At 37.4% G+C, this 13706-nt stretch overlaps 1 protein-coding gene across 9 annotated transcripts in view; it reads right to left on the bottom strand.

Moving 5' to 3' along the window:
- ZDHHC20 (zinc finger DHHC-type palmitoyltransferase 20) overlaps window positions 1-13706 on the bottom strand; it is a 107739-nt gene that overhangs the window by 49496 nt on the left and 44537 nt on the right. For 8 of the 9 annotated variants that reach the window (XR_010319116.1, XM_064275355.1, XM_064275352.1 and 5 more), the window contains exons 2-3: window positions 12283-12309; window positions 2869-2972 (exon numbers count right to left, since the gene is read on the bottom strand). Coding sequence is in view for 8 of the 9 variants with exons in the window: in XM_064275355.1 (XP_064131425.1) it covers window positions 2869-2972; window positions 12283-12309 (131 nt within the window). In the remaining variant the exon portion in view is untranslated. The remainder of the gene's footprint in view (window positions 1-2868; window positions 2973-12282; window positions 12310-13706) is intronic. The other variant, XM_064275354.1, reaches the window with a different exon arrangement.

The following is a 13706-nucleotide window of genomic DNA, read 5'->3' as shown; positions in this document are numbered from 1 at the left end:
TGTTTTAGCTTTAAAAAAAGCTAACCAATACTAGTACTGTTTCCAGAATTATCAAGGACTGTCAAGGCAAGCACAGTCTCGTTTTCAGGGAGAGATTCCTTTATGGAGCTATTTCTAGTTTCCATTTCTTAGTGTTTGTTCCCACTAGATGGTCAGCCTCTGGCTCATTTCTTTTAATAGCATTTTCTCTACAAAAGTACTTGTTTAGTTGCTTGTCTTTCCATGTCACGCCAGCAGTTCAAGGACTCTCAAGTTTTACGCCTGATTTCCCGTAACAAGGAGCTAGAAGTTTCTGCCAGTCTTCATTTTGCAGAATTTTTTTAAAACTAAGAGTAGTTTGAAATTTGTTCTTGATCATGTTCCTCAACTTTTTTTTTTAATAGGGTTCTTCTTGAAAAGGCCTGAAGAATCATGAATGGAATTTTATTTTTCATATTTAGAAAGTACTTTGGCCTACCTGCAAACTTAAACATGAAAACTTCACATACTTTTGCTGCCTCTTTATCACTAACAGTGTTAGCTTAACATTCTGTTATAAATAAGGTAGTAGCTTGGCACAGGAGAAAAAGGCTGGGGTTGGTCCCAAGAGGCTCATGGAATTTTGTAAGATTGCATAAACACTGGCAGAAGTGATATCAAAATACAGGTCTTCTGAGTGCTGCTACAGTGTGTTTTCCTCTACACTGTTAACCTAGATAAACGATCTTGCTTTTTACAGGTTATTACTCTAACCTGACCAAAATACCACACTTTAGTAAGTAGAAGAATATATATTTGGATTACCTAGCTTATAGCTTGGCTCCCACAATCAGATTCTAACGGCACAAGAAATTCCCAGTTACTTAGACGGGAAAAGAAGCAACATGGACAAAGAAATAGGACAGAAAGGGGTCAGAAAAGACTCATACCATCTTAGAGGTAGAAGAGATTGCCGATGTCACTTAACTAACAGCAGAGTCAGGGATTTTCACTACAACATATCTGATACATCCACCCATTCTGGAATACTTTCGGAGACAGAAATACTTTCCTTCTTTGCAAGATGGCCCATTCTATTTCAAGAGACTTCTACCTTGTTAGAAAGTTCTTCTTTTACATTAAGCAGAAACAGGTCTCTGAAACTTCCATAGCAGAGTATAAAAATCACACAGTATGATGCTGAATTAGGCCTTTTTCAACTTAGAGGTTAAAAAATGGATGGCAGCTTGCAGCACAACTTTAAGGGTGGTGACTGATTACTAAATGTTTGAAGAATTTGATTTATGGTTTACTTTACCCCTTGGAGCCCTGGTACCACACTGGTTGAGAGTTTGGCTGCTAACCAAAAGGTCGGCAGTTCAAATCCACCAGACGCTCCTTGGAAATCCTATGAAGTGGTTCTACTGTGTCCTATAGAGTCACTATGAGTAGAAATCGAAATCGACTTGAGGGCAACGGGTTTGGTTTTTTTTTTTTACCCCTCAAAACAAAAGCATTCAATAAAAAAAAAAAAAATGCAAAAGACTGGCATTATCTACTAACGCTGAATGTACATATAACATATGATCCAGCCATTCCGCTTTTAGGCATCTACCCAAAAGAACTGCATATATATGTCCCCCCAAAGACATGCACTAGAATGTTTCCAGCAGCCCTATGTGTAACAGCCCTAAACACCCATCAATAGTTGACTACGTAAGTAAGCAATTATACAACATGCAATGACATGGCTGAATCAACATGAATGAACCTCACAAATAGGATATTAATAAAAGAAGCCAGACATACAAGCATTTGTACTGTATGACTCCATTTATATGAAGTTCAGAAACTGGCAAAACACATCTACGCTGTTAGAAGGCAGGACAGTGATTTCTTACGAGTGGGTAACTGGAAGAAGCATGAAGGGTCTTACAGATTCCTTGAACTGGGTGTTGGTTACACATGTGTTTGGTGTGAAGATTCAGCAAGTCTACATTTACGTATATCTTTGTATGTATGTTCCTTAAAAAGTTACACGGATATTGATATTATTTTCAAAGATACGGTATATAATTGTGAATGAATGTGGATGAACTTAATATGGAGATAAATAATTATATCATTATCACCAACCAATCATCATCTAACATCTGAGTGTTAACCATGTCAGGCATGATGTTAAAAGTTTCAAGCGAATAAATCTGACTTAGTCCTCACAAGCATCCTACAGAGGTAGGAACTGTTGTTAGCTTCATTTTCAGATAAGAAAACAGGCTCAGAAAGAGAAGTCATGTATTAGAGCAGAAAATCAAACTCAAGAGACAATCCTATCCCTGGAGACTATATTTTTTGCTGTACTAAATTTTAAGTGAAGGAAGAATTCAGTCTGCTATGTCAATGTAAATGAGAAATACTGGTCTTAAAACTTTACTCCATGTAAATGAGTACCCCATTCTTTTCCAAATGAAACCTCCAATTAGAAGAAACACTAGTCATATCAAGGAGTAACAAGCTAGAAAATGTGTTTGCCACAATCAAATTGTTTTTTTAGTTGCAGCATATTTCTTCAGGTCTGCAAAAATATAAATCTCATGTTTCTAAAACATAAGCTCTACTTTCGTAACTCAATTCTGTCCCTTGAGACTTTTTTACTCCAATAATATAAAGTATGTCTTTAAGAAAACACAGCATGGCTGAAAAGTATCAGTGCAGCTAAATTTTAGGCATTATTATCAATCTTTTACTATGCTATGTTTCTGAAAATCAGCTAATGATGAAGCATTACTGAGCATTTTTATGAATGGAAACAAACAAATGCATTATGTAAAGTTTTAACAAAGGTAACACAAGGGAAAATAATTCCATGAGCAGTTAAAACACTTGGTAATTTACCAACATTAAATTTACCTCTTTGGAGGGGGAAGCGGGAGATGTGAAAATTGTCATCCAATAGGACCATACAAACATAACAAAGAACATATGGAAAGCCACAAGGTAAACAACGGCCTTTCCTGGTAAATAAAAACAAATAACATTTCATTGAATCCAGGTGAAAACAGGAAAAAGTAATACATTAAAACACAATCACTAGGTTCTGGAGGCTTAGTCTAATAAAACCTACTGAAAATATCCAATATGTAAGCTCCTTTATCTGCACGATGTAACATTACTAGATATGAAGAAATATTCCTGTTCCTGCATGTAAGGGCTCTCAGCCTGGTTTCTAAGCAAAGACTGCTGCCTGACATGAGTTTTAATTTTATTATGTTGCTAGGGGATTTTTTTTAAGTTAAAACACTTCCTTTTTTTATTTCAAGCTCTCCCTAAAAGCTACATTTCAAATATGACTCAAAATTATTTAAGACAGAATCCATCACTGTGAACATTAAATTCAAGAACTGTAAAAGAAAGAAATCACCACAGCCATGAATAATGAGTGAATTTGAAAAGCTCAATTCCTGTATTGTTCCAAAAAAGGTACTCTAAATTTTATTCTTTTTCAACATAAGCTAACAAGAAAAATTTTTAGGCACTTTGAAGTCCTGCCATAACTGCTTCCCAAGGGGATTAATGCAAACATTACAACATCTTTCACCTCCAAGTGTTAACCACTGATACAACTTAATGCTTTTTGTTGTGCTGTGCAGTTTCTCTATTTGGAAGAAGTGGTCTGGTTTTCATAACAAGCAAGAACTATTTACACAGTGCTTAAGCTCTTTTTCATTTTGTAATGCAACACTGCAAACCCACTGAAGAAAACAAAATCCATGCAAACATAAACACTTGAAATTCTACTAATTTTTCAAGTTTTCGGTTCAAATGTTATTTCTTCCATGAAGGCCTTCCCTATTACTCTCGGGAATTCATTACCCTGTTTGGCATCATCTACCGCACTCCTCAAATAATTTACTTATACTTCAGTCAAAGCCCTTAATTTGTTTTATTAAAATTAGTTGCTTAATATTGATGAGCTAATACATGCAAAACACATTTAGAACAGTGTCTGCTACATAACAGTGCTCAATAAATATTAGCTATTATTATTACTACCCAGATCTCTTAATTTCTTCCTCCCAAATTTTAGTTGTTTTTGTGCATTCCCAAATTTAAAGATGGATTAAGTTTTTACTGCAACGAGAAACATTAACAGTGTAGAGAGGTTTTTAAAAAGCTAACATGTATTCAATTCAAAGTATCATCCTTTCTTTGTTCTGAGATTTTTCCTTAGACTTTTGGTTTAAAAATGTCCCTTTTGAAATAAAATAATGTGATACAAACTAAAATCCTTTGATGGACCTCAAAATTTTCTTTGTAATTGTTCTGGTCCATGTAAGTCCCAAAGTCTTGCCTTTTCTCAGAGAACAAAAACACCATTCACACAGTTGACCAATGCAGGAAGCCAGATGTCAGATGACTCTTTCTTCACATGTCACATCTAATCAGTACCAAGTACTTCCAATTTTATCTTTAAAACTTCTTTCAAATTGAACTCCTCATTATTTCCACCACTAGCACAACAGTTCATAAATTCTTGCATATCTCATTTGGATTACTGCAAAAGTCAATTGGTCTCCTCGCCTCTAGTCTCTCTTGCTTCCAATTCATCTCGACGCCTAGTGTAAAATGTGTTGCTCATTTCCTTTCCCCTTGGCTGTGAAATTCTTGGCAATACCTCCATCTGCATGACTAATGTATCCTAAAACTAAAGAACTTCATAGTAACTATATGTGACTATAGCTGCTAAATCACTGAGCAACATCTCGTAGTGTTATACATGAGGTCGTTAAGAGTTGAAGCTGGCTCAACTAACACAACTAGCAAAAACAATAAAACTCAGTCACCATTCCCACCTACTGAACGCATATATATATATATACCTTATTTCTAGGTACAGGTATTTCTAGATATTGTTTCAGTTTCAAAAACTGAAGCTCAAAGAACGTGGTATCGTGCCCCAGGTCACTTACCTACAAAATGATAAAAGCCAGGATTCAAACCAATATCGGCTTGATAGCAAAATTCAAGGTTGTTTCACCATGACATACCTAAAACTGTATTTTTCTCTACTACTTTAACCACGAGCTTAATGGTCACATTCTACTACTGAGCCAGGAACTGATGAAATGCTAACCATGACTGCCTCCTTTTGGCAAATTTTGCTCTTTTCTCTTCCACTAAAAATTTTGGTTTCTCAAAATCTGCTATTTTCCATCCTGCCAGCCCCTTCTATGCTAAACCCATGGCCCACCCAATGGACTCATTATCATCTTAGATTCCCCCTTGGCCTTTAATCACATGCACCTTGTTGTTATTGTTGTTAGTTGCCACTGAGTTGGTTTGGACTCATGGTAACTGTGTCTTAGTCATCTAGTGCTGCTATAACAGAAATACCAACACGTGGATGGCTTAACAAACAGAAATTTATTCTCTCATAGTCTAGGAAGCTAGAAGTTCAAATTCAGGGTGCTAGCTCCAGGGGAAGGCTTTTTCTCTCTGTCGGCTCTACGGGAAGATCCTTGTCATCAACCTTCCCATGGTGGAGGAGTTTCTTGGCTCAGAAGTCCTGGGTAGTCCACAGGACCTGCTCTGCTCCCAGCGCTGCTTTCTTGATAGTATGAGGTCCCCGTCTCTCTGCTTGCTTCTCTCCTTTATATCTCAAAAGAGATTGACTTAAAACACAGTCTAATCTTGTAGATTGAGTCCTACCTCATTAGTATAACTGCCCCTAATCTCACATCATTAACATCATAGAGGTAGGATTCATAACACACAGGAAAATCACATCAGATGACAAAATGGTGGACAATCACACAATACTGGGAATCATGGACTAGCCAAGTTTACACACATTTTAGGGGGACACAATTCAATCCATAACATTGTACCCCATGGCCCTCAAAAATTCATGTCCTTGCCACACATAAAACACATTCACCCCATCATGTCATAGCAAAAATGTTAAGTCAACTCCAAAAATTCTTCATCTGTGAAATCCAGAATACAAGTTATCTGCTTCCAAAGTACAATGGTGGAACGGGCCCACGCCAGACATTTCCATTACAAATGGGAGAAACTGGAAGGAAAGAAGGGATAATAGGCACCAAGCACGTTCGAAAATAATACTCTGTTGTCTGAGACCATTCAGGCAATAGCCCTGCCCTCCAGACTCAGGGTGGTGGCCACCCTCTCCGAATTCTGAGTGGAGGTCTCTTGGCCCTGGGGTTTAGCTCCAGCTTCCAGGCCCAGTGGAATAGCAACTCTGCTCCCTTGGCTTTGGGTGGCCCCATTCTCCTAGTCCATCTGAGTGGCAACTCCACGCTTTCAGAGATCGTGGCCCTATCCTTTGAGACTGAGGCAGCTCTGCTTCCTGTGTTCCTTGTCTCTTCAGCTTCTGCTTCCTGGTTCCTTGGCCTCTCATTCCCTTGGACTCTCCACCCACATCTGCCCTGCTGGGGCAAGTGTTCCAAAGCTCTTTAGCTCCACTTTAAGTGGCTGGAGGCACCCTACTCTACCAGTTAACTTCAGCTAGAAGGCATTCAGCTATCTCACTCTGTGGGTCAGCAAGCCTAGCTCCACCGTTACGTGCTGGGAGGCACCCCACTCTGCCAGGATGCCTCCTATGAAAAGGTACTCAGCTCTCTCACTCTGTGGGTCGGCTCCAGCACTGTCTCACCCTGGTCGCCTGGTTCTGCTGCTGCTGTTTTTCTGCTGTGGTTTCTCATCGTCTGCATCGTCTCCAGGGTAACAGCTCTTCTTTCTTCTGAGTCCTCACCAGAATCACTTGATGTTCATAATTCCACCAACGGTATCTTCAAAGCAATCTAGGCATTTACTGTTTTTTTTTTTTTTAACAGTTAGGCACTTTAAAACTCTTCCAGCCTCTACTTATTCAGTTTCAGAACTGCCTCCACATTTTAGGTATCTGATAGGGCAGCACCCCACTCCTGCTACCAAATTCTGTCTTAGTTATCTAGTGTAGCTATAACAGAAATACCACAAGTAGATGGCTAAACAAACAGGAATTTATTTCCTCACAGTCTAGGAGGCTAGAAGTTCAAATTCAGGGTGCCAGCTCCAGGGGAAGACTTTCTCTCTCTGTCAGCTCTGGGGAGAAGATTCTTGTCATCAGCCTTCCCCTGGTTAAGGAGCTTCTACGTGCAGGAACCCTGGGACCAAAGGACGAGCTCTGCTCTGGCACTGCTTTCATGGTAGTATGAGGTCCCCATGTCCCTCTGCTCGCTTCTCTCTTTTATATCTCAAAAGACACTGATTTAAAGACACAACCTAATCTTGTAGACTGAGTCCTGCCTCATTAACATAACTGTGCCTAATCCCACCTCATTAACATCAGAGAGGTAGGATTCACAACATATAAGAAAATCACATCAGATGACAAAATGGTGGACAATCACACAATACTGGGAATCATGGACTAGCCAAGTTGACACATTTTTGGGGGGACACAATTCAACCTATAACAGCAACCTTATGTATATAACAGAACAAAAAGTTGCCCAGTCCTGCGCCATCTCCATGATCTGGTATGACTGAGCCCATTGTTAAGGCTACTGTGTCATAACTTGAGTAGCTTTCAACTTGAGGGGCTCATGTTTCAGCACTATATTGGACAATATTCTCTTGTTATTCATAAAGTTTTCATTGGCTAATTTTCTTAAGTAGAACACCAGGACTTTTTTCCTAGCTTGTCTTAGTCTAGAAGCTCCACTGAAACCAGTCTACCACGGATGACCCTGCTGGTCTTTCAAGTACCAGTGGCATAACCTCCAGCACTACAACAACATGCAAATTGCCACAGTATGACAAACTGTACTTTACTGAAGCCCAAATCTGGGTAAATCCTACCTCCTTACCCCCTCTTTCCTGCAGTCACTAGCATTGTTGGTGAAAAGTCTTAAGATGAAGTTGAACTCCCCTCCCTAATAAAGCCCAGCACCTGGCACATACCAGAATTTCCCCTTTTCATTAACAATTCATATTGTCCATCCTTAGCTGGACATTCAGTCCACCAGTTCTTTTTATCTCTAGGTGAATCCCTACCTTATTTCCCACAGAAGCCGCTTTAGGCCTCTCCTTAACTCTTAAATTTCTAATCTCACCCCAAATCCATCTCTTAGGAAATGTCACCTCTGACTTCACAAGAACTTTTTCAAATTCCCTTCCCTCAAAATTTTTCTTCATATTCACTTAGTTTTCCTTCTCTTATCCTGCTGCAGTGTTCTTCTCCAAGGTCAGCATCACTATCAGTGCATTTGATCCTAGTCTCTTCCCTTCCCCTCTCCTCCGTACTATTGTCTATTAATTATACCCATTTAACATTTTTTCATACTTTTCTCTCCATTGGCTCCTTCCTTTCAGCCTACAAACATGCTTAATTAACATTCTCCTTTCTTTAAAACAAACACCTCCTTCAATCTTGATTTCCTCATAAGGTATTATCTCTCCTGTCCTTTGTAGCCAAAGTTCCTGAAATGGTGCATACCCTCGTTGCCTGCATTTCCTTACCACCAAATTAAACGTGTTGCTGTCAAATCGAATCTGACTCATGGCGACCCATGTCTGTCAAGAGTGGAACTGTACTCCACAGGGTTTTCAATAGCTGATTTCTTCAAAGTAGATCCCCAAATCTCTCTTCTGAGGTGCCAGTGGGTGGACTCAAACTGTCAATCTTTCAGTTAGCAGCCAAGCCTGTTAACTGTCTGCACCACCCAGGAACTCCTATCACCAAATTACTCTCCTTGTAATCTGGTTCTGCATTAAAAAAAAAAAAAAAAAAAACCCACTGCCATCAAGTTGATTCCTGCTCATAGCAACTCTATAGGACAGAATAGAACTGCCCCATGGAGTTTCCAAGAAAGAGTTTCCTTGGAAAGTTCCGCATTTAGCAACCCATTAAAACGGCTTTGGCAAAGGCCATTAATTATCTCTTAATTACTAAATCAAGCATCCCCTGTCAATCCTTATTCTATCCACCTGTCCATTCAGCATTTGATTCAATGATTCACTTCTTAAATTCATTTCCATTAAAGCTCTATTACTAAAACATTGCATTTAAAATATAGTTCTGTGTTTAAAATGCAAATACTATTAATTACAATATTTCATTTTAAAAACGCAAAATTTAAATTTACTTAAAAGCACCCATAATTCTACCATATCAGTCTTTTGCTTCTGGCTGTGGGTATTTCCAGAGAAATGAAAAAACTGCATATGGGTCTGCACAAGATCCAACAAGACTGGAAAGAGGCCAGTAGGGGTCAGAGACAAGGATACATAAGGCTGTCGGGCTGTGGAAGGGAGCTCCCATGTCAGGTGCAAAGAAATTTAAAGTCTGGGGTCTACACGGCATTACTTTGACTTGATCTTGGGAGTCTGTCCTTTGTCCTTTAACTTCCCCCCTCTTTTATCAATCTTCTGTATTGCTTTTTTCTCTGCATGCCAAAAGTACTTTTTCAAACCTTCACATTCTGTTTAATTACTTGTTTGTGTTTATTAAGTTCCTTGAGACCAGGACCAGCAACTTTTGCACCCCTGGCACCTAATAAAATTAAAAGAATGCATGAATATTCAATAAATGCTTGTTAAATGCTTTATCTAAGTAGTTCTGAGAGTGTGGTCTGGTGATTCCTGGTGTTCCCCGTACTCTTTCAGGGCATCTAAAAGGTAAAAGCTTTTTATGTAATAATATTAATATAGAATTTATCCTTTTCACTCTGATTCTCTCAAAAGTGTACAGTGGAGTTCCCCAGAGGCTAGATGGCTGAGGTGGAATCAAATCTGAGAATCTAGCTGTCTTTTATTAAACCTGACATTAAAGAGATTTATAAAAATATAACACAATCATACTTTTCTCATTAAACATTTTTCTATTTGGAAAATAGTTATTTTTCATAAAAATGTTATGTTAACATGTAATGGCTTATTGTTATTTTTAAATATTTTACTAAATAAACCTTTTAATATTTTTTCAGTTTTAAGTAATATGGAATACAGCAATAGGTATAACTCACATAAACCACAGCTCTTTGGGATCCTCAATAATTTAAGACTGTAAAGAGGTCCTGGAAACCCTGGTGGCATAGTAAAGAGCTACGGCTGCTAACCAAAAGGTCAGCAGTTTGAATCCACCAGGTGCTCCTTGGAAACCCTATGGGGCAGTTTTACTCTGTCCTATAGGGTCATGATGAGTTGGAACCGACTAGATGGCGGGTGGATTTTAGTGGGTTTTAAAGAGGCCCTGAGGTTAAAAAGTTTGAGAATCCCTGCTTTATCTCTCTTCATGTAGCTTCCTCTTTCATCTGGGGAAAAGTCTCTAAAATCTAAGATCGAATCTTTTAAACGTTTCCTTGGTACCTTTCCTATGGAGTGTGAAAATGAGAAGTAATTCTTGTTTTGAATAAGGCCTATTAGGAAGTACTAAAATGTAAATTACGTCAGCCTCCTCCTTCATTTGTTTTTACTTTGGCAAAGTATGCTGGAGCTCAGTCCCTACTGCTCTCCTGCTGCCATGCCAACATGGAGGTGAACCTGTAACGTTACCTTCACACAGCTTGTTTCGCCTACATTCTTGGCTGGCCACCAGATTCAAACAAGTTTGCCATCTCTCATCTATATACACTTGTATAGCTGTGAGACAAACTATAACCTCGAGCTACTTTACACTTTTTAATCATTTAGTTATTTACAACTAAGGCTAGAATAGAATGTAAAACAATATACTCTTACAATGTTTTTTGAAATATTTAATATATTTTAAGAATACATCTGTTTTCCATGAGAATAAAAACAAAACGGTTATTTGTTTTAAAAAAATCTTAATTCTCAAACAAAAAATAAAACGAAGCTTTTGGCACAATGTCTGGAAAACGGAAGTACTTAACAGATGGTAATTAGTACATTATATTGAGTAAAGAGTAACAGAAGAGATATTGCTATAACAAAGTTCAAATTAATATGATTGCTAATAAGCAAACTTCTGGTCACATATACGTACTATAAACTGTGGGTTAGTTACAGGTAATATTGAAAAGTAAAACCTTAATCATACAAATTAAATCAAAGCTGAAAGAGGAAATAACACATATTTATGAATAAAAACATCTACATTCAAAAATCACTTGTAACTTAAGTGAAAAACAAGCAAGCGAACACGAATCTTCATCAAAAGATTCTTTGAAAGACATAGTAAAAAGAGCCACAAGAGATAATAAGGTAATGTAAAAAAAAGTTCTAAGAACTTCTGAAATTCTCTGCTCTCTATATCTGTGCTTTCAACATGAGGACACAGTTTTCATTTAAAATAAAAAAATAAGCCTACCAATATTGAGTCTGTATTTATTCTGTTACTGATAAATTAGATTCAAAGGCAACTTGAAACTTACATGCTTAATGCCAAATTATCTCCAATAATAATAATAAATATTCATTAAGACTTTCTAACTGTTTTAGACATTCTTTGGATTTTTGTATATAAAATCAGATTGCATTTTTGAAATTTGATCTCAACAGACTTCTAGAATTTTCTTCTATCTAGGTGAAATTTTGAGAAAAATTTCCCTCTAAATCTGGTCTTTTTGACTAATCATTGTAAAAACCTGAATTCCCTTTCAAAGTGAACTAATTACACAACTTACAAAGTTACACTCTGGTTATAAGGAAACCCTGGTGGCATAGTGGTTAAGAACTACGGCTGCTAACCAAAAGGTCAACAGTTCGAATCCACCAGGTGCTCCTTGGAAATCCTATGGGGAAGTTCTACTTTGTCCTACAGGGTCGCTATGAGTAGGAATCACCTCGATGACAATGGGTTGTTTTGTTGTAATTAGTAAAACGCTATTTTTAAACAAACGTATAAGCAGAAATCATCAATAAGATTTGTACAACATAAGACTATAAATGCATAAATGATTTAACCCCATTTAGCCATAGTTTTTCCAAGAAAAACAATCCCCTCCTCAATTACATTAAGTTAGAACTGATATTAAAACACTGTGAATTACTACAAAAAGTCCTGAAGAACATAAAACACAGAAATATTTGCATAAATATACACAAAGGAGTTTGGGTGCTAGGTGCCTTACAAAATAATTGCTATTTTACTTTATATAAATAACATGAGAATATATTTAATGTATGAAAATAAAACCACTACTACTTCTTTTAATTACTTAAATTTTAAAGATAGGTATTTTCTTCCTGAAAAACAAAAATACATGTAGTCACCACTAAGTAAATAAAAAGTATGTGGGTTTCAATTAAGAGACTATAAATAACCTACATAGATTGAGACTAAAAGTGTCTTACCGTTTTCTCCATTTCCAGTAATCGTAACTAGAATAGAAGAAAAAGAAGCAATATTACTTTAAGTATTTAATTAGTCTGTGATGTACCTTACCAACCACTCTCTAAAAGCTACATAAAAAAGAGGGGTTAAGAATGATTAGGCAAGAAAAAGAAATAAAAGGTATTCAAATTGGGAAGGAAGAAGTAAAACCATCTATCCCTTTTTGCAGATGGCATGATCCTAACACAGAAAATCCACAAGAAAGTTACTAGAGCTGATAAATGAATTCTGCAAAGTGGCAGGATACAAGGTTAACACACAAAATCAGCAATGAACAATCTGAAAAGAAAATTAATGAAACAATTCTATTTACAATAGCATCTAACAGAATACATAGGAATAAATTTAACCAAGGAGGTGAAAGACTTATACACTGAAAACTATAAAACACTGTGGAAAGAAATTAAAAAAAACTTAAATCGAAGGACAATTTGTGTTCATGGATTGAAAGACTTATTAATATTAAGATACAACACTATCCAGAGCAATCTACAGATTCAACGCAATCCCCAAATTCCAACAGCCTTCTTTACGGAAATGAAAAAGCCAATTCGCAAATTTACATGGAATTACAGGGGACCCTGAATAGACAAAGCAATCTTGAAAAAGAAAGAAGTAGAACTCACACTTCCTAATTTCAAAACATACTAAACAGTTACAGTAATTAAAACAGTCTGGTCCTGGTATAAAGACAGACAGACCAACAGAATCTTGAGTCCAAAAATAAACCCATAAATCTGTGGTCAAATGATTTTTGACAAGGGTGCTTAGTTTATGCAATGGGGAAAGAATAGTCTGTTCAATATGTGGTCCTGGAACAACTTAGATCTCCAGATGCAAAAGAACGAAGCTGGACCCATACCTCACACCATATACGAAAATTAACTCAAAATGGATTAAGAATCTCAAATAAGAACTAAAACCATAAGGCTCTTAGGAAAAAAATTTAGGAGTTAATGCTTCAGGATCTAGTTTTTTTTTTTCCCCCTTACTCTTTGCAATTAGTTTTTTTGTTTTTTGTTTTAAATTGTACTTTAGATGAAGGTCTACAAAACAAACTAGCTTCTTCTTAAACAGTTAGTACACATATTCTGTGACACAGATCACCAACACCACCACAGACATGTCAACACTCTCCCTTCTTCACTTTGGGTTTCCTGTTACCAGCTTTCCTGTCCCCTCCTGCCTTCTAGTCCTTGTCCCTGGGCTGCTGGGCTGGTGAGCCCACTTAGTCTAGTTTTGTTTTATGGACCTGTCTAATCTTTGGCTGAAGGGTGGACCCCAGGAGTGGCTTCATTACTGAGCTAAAAGGGTGTCTGGGGGCCATACTCTCAGGGTTTCTCCAGTCTCTGTCAGGCCAGTAAGTCTGGTCTTTTTCTGTGAG

The sequence above is a fragment of the Loxodonta africana genome, chromosome 23, assembly GCF_030014295.1.
Source record: "Loxodonta africana isolate mLoxAfr1 chromosome 23, mLoxAfr1.hap2, whole genome shotgun sequence".
Taxonomy (NCBI): Eukaryota; Metazoa; Chordata; class Mammalia; order Proboscidea; family Elephantidae; genus Loxodonta; species Loxodonta africana.
The sequence above is the reverse complement of the archived record's forward strand: the minus strand, read 5'-3'. Positions and strand labels throughout refer to the sequence as shown.